Source organism: Oncorhynchus nerka, linkage group LG14 (genome assembly GCF_034236695.1).
Source record: "Oncorhynchus nerka isolate Pitt River linkage group LG14, Oner_Uvic_2.0, whole genome shotgun sequence".
NCBI classification, from domain to species: Eukaryota; Metazoa; Chordata; class Actinopteri; order Salmoniformes; family Salmonidae; genus Oncorhynchus; species Oncorhynchus nerka.
The window spans coordinates 22,002,145-22,020,134 of NC_088409.1; the positions used below are offsets into that span (position 1 = coordinate 22,002,145).

The 17,990-nt window shown below is 46.7% G+C and overlaps 1 protein-coding gene across 3 annotated transcripts in view; it reads right to left on the bottom strand.

Moving 5' to 3' along the window:
* si:dkey-246i14.3 (ephrin A4) overlaps window positions 1-17,990 on the bottom strand; it is a 144,414-nt gene that overhangs the window by 14,573 nt on the left and 111,851 nt on the right. For 2 of the 3 annotated variants that reach the window (XM_065027779.1, XM_065027781.1), the window contains exons 2-3: window positions 5,398-5,711; window positions 2,388-2,456 (exon numbers count right to left, since the gene is read on the bottom strand). In XM_065027779.1, the coding sequence (XP_064883851.1) occupies window positions 2,388-2,456; window positions 5,398-5,711 (383 nt within the window). The remainder of the gene's footprint in view (window positions 1-2,387; window positions 2,457-5,397; window positions 5,712-17,990) is intronic. The other variant, XM_065027780.1, reaches the window with a different exon arrangement.

Below are 17,990 nucleotides of genomic sequence, written 5' to 3' on the forward strand. Positions count from 1 at the left end.
GAGAGAGCAGCAGACTGAGGGTCAGTCTCTCGCGTTCCTTCACTGAAACTGACCAAAAAGGGACACCTTCTTCCAGCTGTTGGGGAAACTCAAGTCGCACCGCATTATTTCCACCTCATGCACAAATTCATGTTGTTACTCCTATGACCAGAGAAAGTGAAATATTCCTTGATATTAAAAAAGACCCAAGCCGCTAATAACAACAAGCCTGTAGATACACTCTCCTACTCATTCATTACTGCTGCACTGCTTGTTGCAGAGCTGAGTGGAGAAGCGCGCTTATAAAATGTTTATGGCTTATAAAAGTGTTGAATACAAAGTGTTGAATGTTGAATACAAAGTGCTGAATACAAAGTGTTGAATACAAAGTGTTGAATACAAAGTGTTGAATACAAAGTGTTGAATACAAAGTGTTGAATACAAAGTGCTGAATACAAAGTGCTGAATACAAAGTGCTGAATACAAAGTGCTGAATACAAAGTGCTGAATACAAAGTGTTGAATACAAAGTGTTGAATACAAAGTGTTGAATACAAAGTGTTGAATACAAAGTGTTGAATACAAAGTGTTGAATACAAAGTGCTGAATACAAAGTGTTGAATACAAAGTGTTGAATACAAAGTGTTGAATACAAAGTGTTGAATACAAAGTGTTGACAGGGCCGAGTAAGAACTTAAACATGAACTCAGTCATAAAAACAGCAGCTCTTTGCTGTATTACATTTCATCGTAGCTTTCTTTATGCTGCTACGTTGCTGTAGACACGGTCATCTGAGCTATCGGATTGGTCAGTGGTGGCATAGTTCACTTGATTTCCTATCCAGGCCCACCGGAAAGGTAGTGTTTGTAACTTCAGACAAATTAAATGGTAACAGTTTCTCTACCCGGCCGGCGCGCAGGGCAACAGAAGATCGACTAGAAATACCTTGGAGATGGACAAGTCGATCGATCAGTTGGTCAGAATACTGCTGTGACAAAAAGGGGAGGGGTCAGAATACTGCTGTGACAAAAAGGGGAGGAGTCAGAATAATGCTGTGATAAAAAGGGGAGGGGTCAGAATACTGCTGTGACAAAAAGGGGAGGGGTCAGAATACTGCTGTGACAAAAAGGGGAGGGGTCAGAATACTGCTGTGACAAAAAGGGGAGGAGTCAGAATAATGCTGTGATAAAAGGGGAGGGGTCAGAATACTGCTGTGACAAAAGGGAGGGGTCAGAATACTGCTGTGACAAAAAGGGGAGGGTCAGAATACTGCTGTGGCAAAAGGGAGGGGTCAGAATAATGCTGTAATAAAAGGGGAGGGGTCAGAATACTGCTGTGACAAAAAGGGGAGGGGTCAGAATACTGCTGTGACAAAAAGGGGAGGGGTCAGAATACTGCTGTGGCAAAAGGGGAGGGGTCAGAATAATGCTGTAATAAAAAGGGAGGGGTCAGAATACTGCTGTGACAAAAGGGGAGGGGTCAGAATACTGCTGTGACAAAAGGGGAGGGGTCAGAATACTGCTGTGACAAAAGGGGAGGGGTCAGAATACTGCTGTGACAAAAAGGAGGGGTCAGAATACTGCTGTGGCAAAAAGGGAGGGGTCAGAATACTGCTGTGGCAAAAAGGGGAGGGGTCAGAATGCTGCTGTGGCAAAAAGGGGAGGGGTCAGAATGCTGCTGTGGCAAAAAGGGGAGGGGTCAGAATACTGCTGTGGCAAAAAGGGGAGGGGTCAGAATACTGCTGTAATAAAAAGGGGAGGGGTCAGAATACTGCTGTGATAAAAAGGAGAGGTCAACAGGAGTGATGAAGTTAGGACCTGAGGAAGAGGGACAATTACAGAGCTATACAGATAATCAAATGAAATGTTATTGGACTAACAGTGAAATGCTTACTTACAGCGCCTTTTCCATTAACGCGGAGTAAAAAATGAGATACAAATAGTAATGATTCACGAGGAATAAAAACACGAAGTGAATAACCAATCAAATAAAGAGTCAAATAACATGTCTACATACAGTACAGGAAGTACCAGTACTGAGTCAATGTGCAGGTGTACGAGGTAACTGAGGTAGTCATGTACTGAACATACCGGTAGGGGTAAACTGACGAGGCAGAGAGAGCAGAATGGTGGAGCGAGAAAAGGAGAAGGAGAATGATGAAAGAAAAGGATATGAAAAAAGGATGCCCTCCATCACAAACATTTTGATTTGAGCTAGGAGGAAGAGGAAGAGATGAGGTGGAGGAGAACATCAAAGGTGAGATGAAGAGCAGAACGTCCCCAGCTACCTCTGGTAGACCGAGGAAATATGGAAACAGATGGAGGGAGACGTTAGAGAGCTCTACGTACTGGTTTCACACAGAAGAGCCTATGAGTGAGAGAGAGAGATGAAAAAGAGGAGTTTACTCACTGGGCTCACAGCACACTATGACTCGCAGCTTCATGCAGGGCAGCGGGGAGCTTTCCCCTGTAGGCAATGCTGGAGAGAGAGAGAGAGAGAAACAGAGAGAGAGAGACAGAGAGAGAGAGAGAGAGACAGAGAGAGAGAGACAGAGAGAGAGAGACAGAGAGAGAGAGACAGAGAGAGAGACAGAGAGAGAGACAGAGAGAGAGACAGAGAGAGAGAGAGACAGACAGAGAGAGAGATAGACAGACAGAGAGAGAGATAGACAGACAGAGAGAGAGATAGACAGACAGAGAGAGAGATAGACAGACAGACAGACAGAGAGAGAGACAGACAGAGAGAGAGAGACAGACAGAGAGAGAGAGAGACAGACAGAGAGAGAGAGAGACAGACAGAGAGAGAGATAGACAGACAGACAGACAGAGACAGACAGACAGAGAGAGAGAGAGACAGAGAGAGAGAGAGACAGAGAGAGAGAGAGAGACAGAGAGAGAGAGAGAGACAGACAGAGGGAGAGAGAGACAGAGGGAGAGAGAGAGGGAGAGACAAAGAGACAGAGATAGAGAGACAGAGAGAGACAGAGAGACAAAGAGAGACAGCGAGAGACAGAGAGACAAAGAGACAGAGATAGAGAGAGAGAGAGAGACAGACAGAGTGAGAGACAAAGAGACAGAGAGAGAGAGACAGAGTGAGAGACAAAGAGAGTGAGAGACAAAGAGACAGAGAGAGAGAGACACACAGAGACAGAGAGAGAGAGAAAGACACACACAGAGACAGAGAGAGATTGCCTTGTTACAGTAAAGCTATGTGTGAAGTGTTGGAGATTTTCAACCCTTCATGTATTTGACAGTAATCTAGAATGTGTCACCATATGACATCACCCTTCACCAACCAACAGAACTCAGCTGGACTGCATTTAGTTAGTATGAAAGAAACCACAGAAAAGGTTTTCCATTTGGAAACTCCAGCAGACAACAACCACTACAGGGGTCAAAGGGGACTGACACAATGGATTGTGGGAGTCAAGGTGTTTCCTGTTTGGCAGCTGCTGTCAGAGTTAAGCGACAGAAACACAGTCACTATCTGGTCATCTGGAGCTCAGTTGGTAGAGCATGACGCTTGCAGGACAGTGGGTTTGATTCCCGGGACCCGCCCTATGTAAAATGTATGTACGCAGGACTCCGTCACTTCAGATAAGAGTCTTCTAAATGACATATATTATATTAAGGAGGATGCTAACTTATACTCTCAAGTTCAAACAGCCACCTCTAATCTTAACCCTCAACATAACCAAACAAAAGCTTGTCTACTTGCTCGTCAGTTCTGAGAATGCTGTTCCTTCTAGCAATGCCATCTAGTGACTACAGATCACTGGGCTGATTGACGCGGATGCTATGTGAGCTGTCAGTGTGGATCACTATAAGAGACAGACTGAAACAGCTAATACTATTGTCGTGTCCCCAGTCTAAAAGCATTATACTGTCCCTATGGCCTGGCCCTTTCACCCAGCCAGACGGTTGGACAAACTTCAAGCTTTATCTTTGATGTGGACAATACACACACAGACAGCCAGGCCCACTGGGGTAGTTCCAGGGGGCTATGTTGTGTTCTCCAGCCCTGCACAGACACAATGGCCCAGTGCTCTCTGTGTGTGTGTGTGTGTGTATATGTATGTGTATGTGTGTGTGTGTTCTCTCATGTCCTGACAATGCTCCATTGTCCCGCAGACCGCAATAGTAATTTATGTAAAGATTCTTTCCCTCCGTCTCTCATCCATTATTTTCCTCGCCCTTTTCCCTCACTTTTGTTGCTCCCCTTTTCTTTCTCCCTGTGGATTCCACTCATCCCCCTCTCCCCCCTCCCTTCCTGTACTATCAGACTCTCCCCTCTTTCATTCCACGCTTCTCTTCCCTTCTTTTTCCGGTTTTTCTTGCCCCCCCCTCTCTTTTGGTTGGACAGAGACCAGAAGTTTTGTAAAAACAGTAAGAAACTGATTTCAGGGCACAAACATTCACCTCTCCAATGTGTCAAGTAATTATCTCTCCAATGTGTCAAGTAATTATCTTTTTGTTTTCTCATGATTTGCTTGGGTCTAATTGTGTTGCTGTCCTGGTGCTCTGTGGGGTGTGTTTGTGTTTGTGAACAGAGCCCCAGGACCAGCTTGCTTAGGGGACTCTTCTCCAGATTCATCTCTCTGTAGGTGATGGTTTTGTTATCGATGGTTTGGGAATCGGTTTGGGAATCGCTTCCTTTTAGGTGGTTGTTGAATTTAACGGCTCTTTTCTGGATTTTAATAATTAGTGGGTATCGGCCTAATTCTGCTCTGCATGCATTATTTGGTGTTCTACGTTGTACACAGAAGATATTTTTGCTGAATTCTGCATGCAGAGTCTCAATTTGGTGTTTGTCCCATTTTGTGAATTCTTGGTTGGTGAGCGGACCCCAGACCTCACAACCATAAAGGGCAATGGGCTCTATGACTGATTCAAGTATTTTTAGCCAGATCCTAATTAGTATGTCGAATTTGATGTTCCTTTTGATGACAGAAGGCCCTTCTTGCCTTGTCTCTCAGGTCGTTCACAGCTTTGTGGAAGTTACCTGTGGCGCTGAGCTTTAGGCCGAGGTAGGTATAGGTTCTTTGTGTGCTCTAGGGCAATGGTGTCTAGATGTAATTTGTGGTCCTATTTGTGGTCCTGGCGACTGGACCTTTTTTGGTCTTACTGAGATTTACTGTCAGGGCCCAGGTCTGGCAGAATTTGTGCAGAAGATCTAGGTGCTGCTGTAGGCCCTCCTTGGTTGGGGACAGAAGCACCAGATCATCAGCAAACAGTAGACATCGCTCCCTCCCCTCTACCTTCTCTGCCTCCCTTGCCCCCCCCCCCCTCCTCCAGCAGTTGTAGATAAATGAGAGAGGAAGACAGAAATAGGAAGTAGTGGGAAAAAAGGAAACCCAAGTTATCAAACAGATTTACTTACCCACCCACCCACCCACCCACACACCCACCCACCCACTCACAGCTGTAGTAGTAGTGGTGTCCGGGGAGGAACTCGAAGCCCAGAGAGAAGGGGGTGAAGCGCTGGATCTTCTCTGAGAAGCGGACAGGGCCAAAGGGGGCACGGGGGCTGTTACACTCCCACCTCTTGATGGCCCCCTGGGTCTCCACACAGCCCTTGAACCCCCCCTCAGCCACCAGGTACAGGGCCAGGCTGTCTAGTGGGGCCTGGGGGTAGGCCTCCTCACTGGGGGGAGACAGGTGAGGGTAGTGGGGGCAGTAGATATCCAGGTAGTCATTCAGATTCACCTGGATGGACAGATCCCCTCCCGTCAACCTGAGACAGAAGGAAAGAGAGAGAGAGAAGGAAAGGGAGAGAAAGGGAGAGAGAAGGAAAGGGGGAGAGAAGGAAAGTGAGACAGAAGGAAAGTGAGACAGAAGGAAAGTGAGACAAAGGAAAGTGAGACAGAAGTGAGACAGAAGGAAAGGAGACAGAAGGAAAGGAGACAGAAGGAAAGGAGACAGAAGGAAAGGGAGACAGAAGGAAAGGGAGAGAGAAGGATAGGGAGACAGAAGGAAAGGGAGACAGAAGGATAGGGAGACAGAAGGAAAGGGAGACAGAAGGAAAGGGAGACAGAAGGAAAGGGAGACAGAAGGAAAGGGAGACAGAAGGAAAGGGAGACGGGAGACAGAAGGAAAGGGAGACGGGAGACAGAAGGAAAGGGAGACAGAAGGATAGGGAGACAGAAGGATAGGGAGACAGAAGGATAGGGAGACAGAAGGAAAGGGAGACAGAAGGAAAGGGAGACAGAAGGAAAGGGAGACAGAAGGATAGGGAGACAGAAGGATAGGGAGACAGAAGGAAAGGGAGACAGAAGGAAAGGGAGACAGAAGGATAAAGAGGAAAAGAGATTAAGCATCAACATTACACAATAAGTATCAAACACAGCTAATACAATGCTGTCAGTCAGAGAAAGAGAGACAGATGGAGAGAAGAGCTGGATGGTTGATAGTCTAAATAACTTTGGGCCTGGAGGAGAGATGGAGACAAGAAAGATGGATATATCATCAATATTCCACATAACCATTACAAGGTGATAAAGCAACATAATGTAGAGCCACCTGTATTACTTGTTTTGGTGTCTGATACTTTGTAATGACATAGCTGGGAGCAGTACCAGGACAACCAACCGACAGAGAGAGAAGGACAGAGAGAGAAGGAGAGCGAGAGAACGAGAGCGAGAGAACAAGAGCGAGAGAACGAGAACGAGAGCGAGAGAACGAGAGCGAGAGAACAAGAGCGAGAGAACGAGAACGAGAGCGAGAGAACGAGAGAACAAGAGCGAGAGAACGAGAGCGAGAGAACAAGAGCGAGAGAACGAGAACGAGAGCGAGAGAACGAAAGAGGCCCAACAATGCTAATTAAGAAGAAAAAGGGAGTCGGAAGAGAACAATATGACTTGACTCTGACACACACTAGGGCCTCCAGTCAAGGCTGGCTGGTTCTGGGAATAACAACATGGGGCCAGACATGAGCAGTACGGTGTCGAAGGGCCTTAGTGAATTGAGGTGACACAGCCTAATCTAACAGTCCTCCACTAGTGGAGAGAGAAGCAGCATATCTAACAGTCCTGTACTAGTGGAGAGAGAAGCAGCATACCTAGCAGTCCTCCACTAGTGGAGAGAGAAGCAGCATATCTAACAGTCCTCTACTAGTGGAGAGAGAAGCAGCATATCTAGCAGTCCTCTACTAGTGGAGAGAGAAGCAGCATATCTAGCAGTCCTCTACTAGTGGAGAGAGAAGCAGCATATCTAACAGTCCTCTACTAGTGGAGAGAGAAGCAGCATATCTAGCAGTCCTCTACTAGTGGAGAGAGAAGCAGCATATCTAGCAGTCCTCCACTAGCAGAGAGAGAAGCAGCATATCTAACAGTCCTCCACTAGTGGAGAGAGAAGCAGCATATCTAACAGTCCTCTACTAGTGGAGAGAGAAGCAGCATATCTATCAGTCCTCTACTAGTGGAGAGAGAAGCAGCATATATAACAGTCCTCTACTAGCAGAGAGAGAAGCAGCATATCCAACAGTCCTCTACTAGTGGAGAGAGAAGCAGCATATCTAACAGTCCTCTACTAGTGGAGAGAGAAGCAGCATATCTAGCAGTCCTCTACTAGTGGAGAGAGAAGCAGCATATCTAGCAGTCCTCTACTAGTGGAGAGAGAAGCAGCATATCTAACAGTCCTCTACTAGTGGAGAGAGAAGCAGCATATCTAGCAGTCCTCTACTAGTGGAGAGAGAAGCAGCATATCTAGCAGTCCTCCACTAGCAGAGAGAGAAGCAGCATATCTAACAGTCCTCCACTAGTGGAGAGAGAAGCAGCATATCTAACAGTCCTCTACTAGTGGAGAGAGAAGCAGCATATCTAGCAGTCCTCCACTAGTGGAGAGAGAAGCAGCATATCTAACAGTCCTCCACTAGCAGAGAGAGAAGCAGCATATCTAACAGTCCTCCACTAGTGGAGAGAGAAGCAGCATATCTAACAGTCCTCTACTAGTGTAGAGAGAAGCAGCATATCTAGCAGTCCTCCACTAGTGGAGAGAGAAGCAGCATATCTAACAGTCCTCCACTAGCAGAGAGAGAAGCAGCATATCTAACAGTCCTCCACTAGTGGAGAGAGAAGCAGCATATCTAGCAGTCCTCTACTAGTGGAGAGAGAAGCAGCATATCTAACAGTCCTCTACTAGTGGAGAGAGAAGCAGCATATCTAACAGATCTCCACTAGCTGAGAGAGAAGCAGCATATCTAACAGTCCTCCACTAGTGTAGAGAGAAGCAGCATATCTAACAGTCCTCTACTAGTGTAGAGAGAAGCAGCATATCTAGCAGTCCTCCACTAGTGGAGAGAGAAGCAGCATATCTAGCAGTCCTCCACTAGTGGAGAGAGAAGCAGCATATCTAACAGTCCTCTACTAGTGTAGAGAGAAGCAGCATATCTAACAGTCCTCTACTAGTGGAGAGAGAAGCAGCATATCTAACAGTCCTCTACTAGTGTAGAGAGAAGCAGCATATCTAACAGTCCTCCACTAGTGGAGAGAGAAGCAGCATATCTAACAGTCCTCCACTAGTGGAAAGAGAAGCAGCATATCCAACAGTCCTCCACTAGCAGAGAGAGAAGCAGCATATCTAACAGTCCTCCACTAGCAGAGAGAGAAGCAGCATATCTAACAGTCCTCCACTAGCAGAGAGAGAAGCAGCATATCTAACAGTCCTCTACTAGTGGAGAGAGAAGCAGCATATCTAACAGTCCTCCACTAGCAGAGAGAGAAGCAGCATATCTAACAGTCCTCTACTAGTGGAGAGAGAAGCAGCATATCTAACAGTCCTCTACTAGTGGAGAGAGAAGCAGCATATCTAGCAGTCCTCCACTAGTGGAGAGAGAAGCAGCATATCTAACAGTCCTCTACTAGTGGAGAGAGAAGCAGCATATCCAACAGTCCTCCACTAGTGGAGAGAGAAGCAGCATATCTAACAGTCCTCTACTAGTGGAGAGAGAAACAGCATATCTAACAGTCCTCTACTAGTGGAGAGAGAAGCAGCATATCTAACAGTCCTCCACTAGCGGAGAGAGAAGCAGCATATCTAGCAGTCCTCTACTAGTGGAGAGAGAAGCAGCATATCTAACAGTCCTCCACTAGCGGAGAGAGAAGCAGCATATCTAGCAGTCCTCCACTAGTGGAGAGAGAAGCAGCATATCTAACAGTCCTCTACTAGTGGAGAGAGAAGCAGCATATCCAACAGTCCTCCACTAGCGGAGAGAGAAGCAGCATATCTAGCAGTCCTCTACTAGTGGAGAGAGAAGCAGCATATCTAACAGTCCTCCACTAGCGGAGAGAGAAGCAGCATATCTAGCAGTCCTCTACTAGTGGAGAGAGAAGCAGCATATCTAACAGTCCTCCACTAGCAGAGAGAGAAGCAGCATATCTAACAGTCCTCCACTAGCAGAGAGAGAAGCAGCATATCTAACAGTCCTCCACTAGTGGAGAGAGAAGCAGCATATCTAACAGTCCTCCACTAGCAGAGAGAGAAGCAGCATATCTAACAGTCCTCCACTAGCAGAGAGAGAAGCAGCATATCTAACAGTCCTCCACTAGCAGAGAGAGAAGCAGCATATCTAACAGTCCTCTACTAGTGGAGAGAGAAGCAGCATATCTAACAGTCCTCCACTAGCGGAGAGAGAAGCAGCATATCCAACAGTCCTCTACTAGTGGAGAGAGAAGCAGCATATCTAACAGTCCTCCACTAGCGGAGAGAGAAGCAGCATATCTAACAGTCCTCTACTAGTGGAGAGAGAAGCAGCATATCTAACAGTCCTCTACTAGTGGAGAGAGAACAACAGACTGGCCAGTATGTCCACCAGTCTGCAGAATATTAATCCTTAAGAGTTTATTGATGGTGGAAGGTGGCCGAGCTACAGCAGTGTTTGTCAGACCATGAGATATCCCGAAAATCTGACTAATCACAAAAACGTCTAGCGTCTGAACAGTTTGGTCTACAAACTATTTCACTCTATGGAAAGGAGAGGCTCTCACAAAGACTATGGTGTTCTCCATTCTGCACTACGACCCCCACAAGTGTCAAGGGACTGCCAGGACAAACTTTGGGGAACCCTGGGCTATAGCAGTAAATGCCAAATACAATATTCTATAAAATATTTCTTTGGGGGGGATACCTAAAGGGGCAGAGAGAGAAAGAAGTAGATATGTAGAGCAGTGATAGTCAATGTGAGAAAGGGAGCGAGGGATGAAGTGTGTGATGAAACAAAAAACGTGACAAGTTAAGTAAGCAAGAGACGGAAGGAAGTAAGGAGAAGTATGAGGGGGAAGAGATAGTGTGTATAAAGGGATGTAGAATGGCATGACATAAGGAGAATGAGGAGAGTTGAGGATGGACAAAAAGGGATGTAGAATGGCATGACATAAGGAGAATGAGGAGAGTTGAGGATGGACAAAGTGAGAGGCTCATGAGAATAAGACAGGAAAAAGAGAGAAAGTCAGTCGGACGATGAGGGGAGGATAAAAGAAAGTAGAGACAAAAGAGTTGAGTTTTAATTAGTGACCCAGGAGAGTCTGGCTGTAGACAGAGGAGAGAGAGAGACAGAGCTTCTGTGAGTGTAATGTTTACTGTTCATTTAAAAAAAAATGTTTATCATCTACTTCACTTGCTTTAGCAATGTAAACATATGTTTCCCATGCCAATAAAACCCTTTGAATAGAAATTGAGAAAAGAGATCAAGAGTGAGCGAGGTACAGTAGAGAGCATGAGGTCGAGAAAGAGAGAGGAGGAGATGAACTTTAATTGGTCTCCACTCCACACTGAGCACATGAGGGGGGATGAGGGGGGCAGGGAAAGAAAGAGAGAAAAAGAGAAATAAAAGACAGGATGTGTGTCTCGGCGGCAAGTTCAGATCCGTCAGTGGGAGTCTTTATCGGGGAGCGACAGAGCGAGGGAGGGAGGGAGAGAGGACAAGTGCAAGGAGTCAGTGGAGGGGGAAAAGGAGAGAGAATAGCATGGATAGAGAGGGGGGGGGGTCTCAAGTTAAGTGGGTGGACAGAGAAAAGAACCCCAAAATGACTGGGACATCAGAAAGAGAGAGAACAGAGGAAACTAAATGAACACAGCGAGAGGACACAAAGAGAGAGAGTAAGAAGGATTAACAGAGAGAGAGAGAGAGAGGACAGAAAATGGTTACAATGTGAGCAGTATGTGTCAGGAAGGATTTCCATTTCCCATGTGTAATACAGCCCCAATTTCAAGTCCAACGCCTCGGTCACTGATCACCCACCCTGGTTGCAGAGAGCTGCAGGGTGTGCAGACTTTAGTTCCAGCCTAGTACTCACACACCTGCTTTAACTAATAAAGGACTAAGATTATTAGTTTTTTGGTTGAAACAAGTGAGCTAGATCTGGGTTGGGGAAAACTGCATCCTAAAAGTGAAGTGGACCAATAGATTTGTAACATGTCAGAAAACACAGTTAGTAGAGGTGCCGTAGACTTCACAGTTAGTAGAGGTGCCGTAGACTTCAACACTGTTAGTAGAGGTGCCATAGACTTCAACACAGTAGAGGTGCCGTAGACTTCAACACTGTTAGTAGAGAGGTGCCGTAGACTTCAACACAGTTAGTAGAGGTGCCGTAGACTTCAACACAGTTAGTAGAGAGGTGCCGTAGACTTCAACACAGTTAGTAGAGAGGTGCCATAGACTTCAACACAGTTAGTAGAGGTGCCGTAGACTTCAACACAGTTAGTAGAGAGGTGCCGTAGACTTCAACACAGTTAGTAGAGGTGCCGTAGACTTCAACACAGTTAGTAGAGGTGCCGTAGACTTCAACACAGTTAGTAGAGAGGTGCCGTAGACTTCACAGTTAGTAGAGGTGCCGTAGACTTCCACACAGTTAGTAGAGAGGTGCCGTATAATTCAACACAGTTAGTAGAGGTGCCGTAGACTTCAACACAGTTAGTAGAGAGGTGCCGTAGACTTCCACACAGTTAGTAGAGGTGCCGTAGACTTCCACACAGTTAGTAGAGAGGTGCCGTAGACTTCAACACAGTTAGTAGAGGTGCAGTAGACTTCACAGTTAGTAGAGGTGCCGTAGACTTCCACACAGATAGTAGAGAGCTGCCGTAGACTTCACAGTTAGTAGAGGTGCCGTAGACTTCAACACAGTTAGTAGAGAGGTGCCGTAGACTTCCACACAGTTAGTAGAGGTGCCGTAGACTTCCACACAGTTAGTAGAGAGGTGCCGTAGACTTCAACACAGTTAGTAGAGAGGTGCCGTAGACTTCACAGTTAGTAGAGCTGCAGGGTGTGCAGACTTTAGTTCCAGCCTAGTACTCACACACCTGCTTTAACTAATAAAGGACTAAGATTATTAGTTTTTTGGTTGAAAGTGAGCTAGATCTGGGTTGGGGAAAACTGCATCCTAAAAGTGAAGTGGACCAATAGATTTGTAACATGTCAGAAAACACAGTTAGTAGAGGTGCCGTAGACTTCACAGTTAGTAGAGGTGCCGTAGACTTCAACACTGTTAGTAGAGGTGCCATAGACTTCAACACAGTAGAGGTGCCGTAGACTTCAACACTGTTAGTAGAGAGGTGCCGTAGACTTCAACACAGTTAGTAGAGGTGCCGTAGACTTCAACACAGTTAGTAGAGAGGTGCCGTAGACTTCAACACAGTTAGTAGAGAGGTGCCATAGACTTCAACACAGTTAGTAGAGGTGCCGTAGACTTCAACACAGTTAGTAGAGAGGTGCCGTAGACTTCAACACAGTTAGTAGAGGTGCCGTAGACTTCAACACAGTTAGTAGAGGTGCCGTAGACTTCAACACAGTTAGTAGAGAGGTGCCGTAGACTTCACAGTTAGTAGAGGTGCCGTAGACTTCCACACAGTTAGTAGAGGTGCCGTAGACTTCAACACAGTTAGTAGAGAGGTGCCGTAGACTTCCACACAGTTAGTAGAGGTGCCGTAGACTTCCACACAGTTAGTAGAGGTGCCGTAGACTTCAACACAGTTAGTAGACAGTTAGTTAGTAGAGGTGCCGTAGACTTCCACACAGATAGTAGAGAGCTGCCGTAGACTTCACAGTTAGTAGAGGTGCCGTAGACTTCAACACAGTTAGTAGAGAGGTGCCGTAGACTTCACAGTTAGTAGAGGTGCCGTAGACTTCCACACAGTTAGTAGAGGTGCCGTAGACTTCAACACAGTTAGTAGAGGTGCCGTAGACTTCAACACAGTTAGTAGAGAGGTGCCGTAGACTTCACAGTTAGTAGAGGTGCCGTAGACTTCCACACAGTTAGTAGAGGTGCCGTAGACTTCAACACAGTTAGTAGAGAGGTGCCGTAGACTTCCACACAGTTAGTAGAGGTGCCGTAGACTTCCACACAGTTAGTAGAGAGGTGCCGTAGACTTCAACACAGTTAGTAGAGGTGCCGTAGACTTCACAGTTAGTAGAGGTGCCGTAGACTTCCACACAGATAGTAGAGAGCTGCCGTAGACTTCACAGTTAGTAGAGGTGCCGTAGACTTCAACACAGTTAGTAGAGAGGTGCCGTAGACTTCCACACAGTTAGTAGAGGTGCCGTAGACTTCCACACAGTTAGTAGAGAGGTGCCGTAGACTTCAACACAGTTAGTAGAGAGGTGCCGTAGACTTCACAGTTAGTAGAGGTGCCGTAGACTTCCACACAGTTAGTAGAGAGCTGCCGTAGACTTCAACACAGTTAGTAGAGAGCTGCCGTAGACTTCAACACAGTTAGTAGAGGTGCCGTAGACTTCAACACAGTTAGTAGAGGTGCCGTAGACTTCAACACTGTTAGTAGAGGTGCCGTAGACTTCACAGTTAGTAGAGGTGCCGTAGACTTCACAGTTAGTAGAGGTGCCGTAGACTTCAACACTGTTAGTAGAGAGGTGCCGTAGACTTCACAGTTAGTAGAGGTAGCGTAGACTTCAACACTGTTAGTAGAGAGGTGCCGTAGACTTCAACACAGTTAGTAGAGAGGTGCCGTAGACTTCAACACCGTTAGCAGAGGTGCCGTAGACTTCACAGTTAGTAGAGGTGCCGTATACTTCAACACAGTTAGTAGAGGTGCCGTAGACTTCAACACCGTTAGCAGAGGTGCCGTAGACTTCAACACAGTTAGTAGAGAGGTGCCGTAGACTTCAACACCGTTAGCAGAGGTGCCGTAGACTTCACAGTTAGTAGAGGTGCCGTATACTTCAACACAGTTAGTAGAGGTGCCGTAGACTTCAACACAGTTAGTAGAGATGCCGTAGACTTCAACACAGTTAGCAGAGGTGCCGTAGACTTCAACACCGTTAGCAGAGGTGCCGTAGACTTCAACACCGTTAGTAGAGAGGTGCCGTAGACTTCAACACAGTTAGTAGAGGTGCCGTAGACTTCAACACAGTTAGTAGAGAGGTGCCGTAGACTTCAATACAGTTAGTAGAGAGGTGCCGTAGACTTCAACACAGTTAGTAGAGAGGTGCCGTAGACTTCAACACAGTTAGTAGAGGGGCCGTAGACTTCAACACAGTTAGTAGAGGTGCCGTAGACTTCAACACAGTTAGTAGAGGTGCCGTAGACTTCACAGTTAGTAGAGGTGCCGTAGACTTCACAGTTAGTAGAGGTGCCGTAGACTTCACAGTTAGTAGAGGTGCCGTAGACTTCAACACTGTTAGTAGAGAGGTGCCGTAGACTTCACAGTTAGTAGAGGTGCCGTAGACTTCAACACTGTTAGTAGAGAGGTGCCGTAGACTTCACAGTTAGTAGAGATGCCGTAGACTTCAACACAGTTAGTAGAGGTGCCGTAGACTTCAACACAGTTAGTAGAGGTGCCGTAGACTTCAACACTGTTAGTAGAGAGGTGCCGTAGACTTCAACACTGTTAGAGGTGCCGTAGACTTCAACACAGTTAGTAGAGGTGCCGTAGACTTCAACACAGTTAGTAGAGGTGCCGTAGACTTCAACACAGTTAGTAGAGGTGCCGTAGACTTCAACACAGTTAGTAGAGGTGCCGTAGACTTCAACACAGTTAGTAGAGGTGCCGTAGACTTCAACACCGTTAGCAGAGGTGCCGTAGACTTCAACACAGTTAGTAGAGAGGTGCCGTAGACTTCAACACCGTTAGCAGAGGTGCCGTAGACTTCACAGTTAGCAGAGGTGCCGTAGACTTCAACACAGTTAGTAGAGAGGTGCCGTAGACTTCAACACCGTTAGCAGAGGTGCCGTAGACTTCACAGTTAGTAGAGGTGCCGTAGACTTCAACACTGTTAGTAGAGGTGCCGTATACTTCAACACAGTTAGTAGAGGTGCCGTAGACTTCAACACAGTTAGTAGAGGTGCCGTAGACTTCAACACAGTTAGTAGAGGTGCCGTAGACTTCAACACAGTTAGTAGAGATGCCGTAGACTTCAACACCGTTAGCAGAGGTGCCGTAGACTTCAACACCGTTAGCAGAGGTGCCGTAGACTTCAACACAGTTAGTAGAGAGGTGCCGTAGACTTCAACACCGTTAGCAGAGGTGCCGTAGACTTCACAGTTAGTAGAGGTGCCGTAGACTTCACAGTTAGTAGAGGTGCCATAGACTTCACAGTTAGTAGAGGTGCCGTAGACTTCAACACAGTTAGTAGAGGTGCCGTAGACTTCAACACTGTTAGTAGAGGTGCCGTAGACTTCAACACAGTTAGTAGAGAGGTGCCGTAGACTTCAACACAGTTAGTAGAGGTGCCGTAGACTTCAACACAGTTAGTAGAGAGGTGCCGTAGACTTCAACACAGTTAGTAGAGGTGCCGTAGACTTCAACACAGTTAGTAGAGGTGCCGTAGACTTCAACACAGTTAGTAGAGAGGTGCCGTAGACTTCAACACAGTTAGTAGAGAGGTGCCGTAGACTTCAACACCGTTAGCAGAGGTGCCGTAGACTTCAACACCGTTAGTAGAGAGGTGTCGAGACTTCAACACTGTTAATAGAGAGGTGCCGTAGACTTCACAGTTAGTAGAGATGCCGTAGACTTCAACACTGTTAGTAGAGAGGTGCCGTAGACTTCAACACAGTTAGTAGAGGTGCCGTAGACTTCAACACAGTTAGTAGAGAGGTGCCGTAGACTTCAACACAGTTAGTAGAGAGGTGCCGTAGACTTCAACACAGTTAGTAGAGGTGCCGTAGACTTCAACACAGTTAGTAGAGGTGCCGTAGACTTCAACACAGTTAGTAGAGAGGTGCCGTAGACTTCAACACAGTTAGTAGAGGTGCCGTAGACTTCAACACAGTTAGTAGAGAGGTGCCGTAGACTTCAACACCGTTAGCAGAGGTGCCGTAGACTTCAACACCGTTAGTAGAGAGGTGTCGTAGACTTCAACACTGTTAGTAGAGGTGCCGTAGACTTCACAGTTAGTAGAGGTGCCGTAGACTTCAACACAGTTAGTAGAGGTGCCGTAGACTTCAACACTGTTAGTAGAGAGGTGCCGTAGACTTCAACACTGTTAGTAGAGAGGTGCCGTAGACTTCAACACAGTTAGTAGAGGTGCCGTAGACTTCAACACAGTTAGTAGAGAGGTGCCGTAGACTTCAACACAGTTAGTAGAGAGGTGCCGTAGACTTCAACACAGTTAGTAGAGGTGCCGTAGACTTCAACACAGTTAGTAGAGGTGCCGTAGACTTCAACACCGTTAGCAGAGGTGCCGTAGACTTCAACACCGTTAGCAGAGGTGCCGTAGACTTCAACACAGTTAGTAGAGAGGTGCCGTAGACTTCAACACAGTTAGTAGAGGTGCCGTAGACTTCAACACAGTTAGTAGAGAGGTGCCGTAGACTTCAACACAGTTAGTAGAGAGGTGCCGTAGACTTCAACACCGTTAGTAGAGAGGTGCCGTAGACTTCAACACCGTTAGCAGAGGTGCCATAGACTTCAACACCGTTAGTAGAGGTTCCGTAGACTTCAACACCGTTAGCAGAGGTGCCGTAGACGTCAACACCGTTAGTAGAGAGGTGTCGTAGACTTCAACACCGTTAGCAGAGGTGCCGTAGACTTCACAGTTAGTAGAGGTGCCATAGACTTCAACACAGTTAGTAGAGGTGCCGTAGACTTCAACACTGTTAGTAGAGGTGCCGTAGACTTCAACACAGTTAGTAGAGAGGTGCCGTAGACTTCAACACCGTCAGCAGAGGTGCCGTAGACTTCAATACAGTTAGTAGAGAGGTGCCGTAGACTTCAACACAGTTAGTAGAGAGGTGCCGTAGACTTCAACACAGTTAGTAGAGGTGCCGTAGACTTCAACACAGTTAGTAGAGGTGCCGTAGACTTCAACACAGTTAGTAGAGGTGCCGTAGACTTCAACACAGTTAGTAGAGAGGTGCCGTAGACTTCAACACAGTTAGTAGAGGTGCCGTAGACTTCAACACAGTTAGTAGAGAGGTGCCGTAGACTTCAACACCGTTAGCAGAGGTGCCGTAGACTTCAACACCGTTAGTAGAGAGGTGTCGTAGACTTCAACACTGTTAGTAGAGGTGCCGTAGACTTCACAGTTAGTAGAGATGCCGTAGACTTCAACACAGTTAGTAGAGGTGCCGTAGACTTCAACACAGTTAGTAGAGGTGCCGTAGACTTCAACACAGTTAGTAGAGGTGCCGTAGACTTCAACACTGTTAGTAGAGAGGTGCCGTAGACTTCAACACTGTTAGTAGAGAGGTGCCGTAGACTTCAACACAGTTAGTAGAGGTGCCGTAGACTTCAACACAGTTAGTAGAGAGGTGCCGTAGACTTCAACACAGTTAGTAGAGGTGCCGTAGACTTCAACACAGTTAGTAGAGGTGCCGTAGACTTCAACACCGTTAGCAGAGGTGCCGTAGACTTCAACACCGTTAGCAGAGGTGCCGTAGACTTCAACACAGTTAGTAGATAGGTGCCGTAGACTTCAACACAGTTAGTAGAGGTGCCGTAGACTTCAACACAGTTAGTAGAGAGGTGCCGTAGACTTCAACACAGTTAGTAGAGAGGTGCCGTAGACTTCAACACCGTTAGCAGAGGTGCCGTAGACTTCAACACCGTTAGTAGAGAGGTGCCG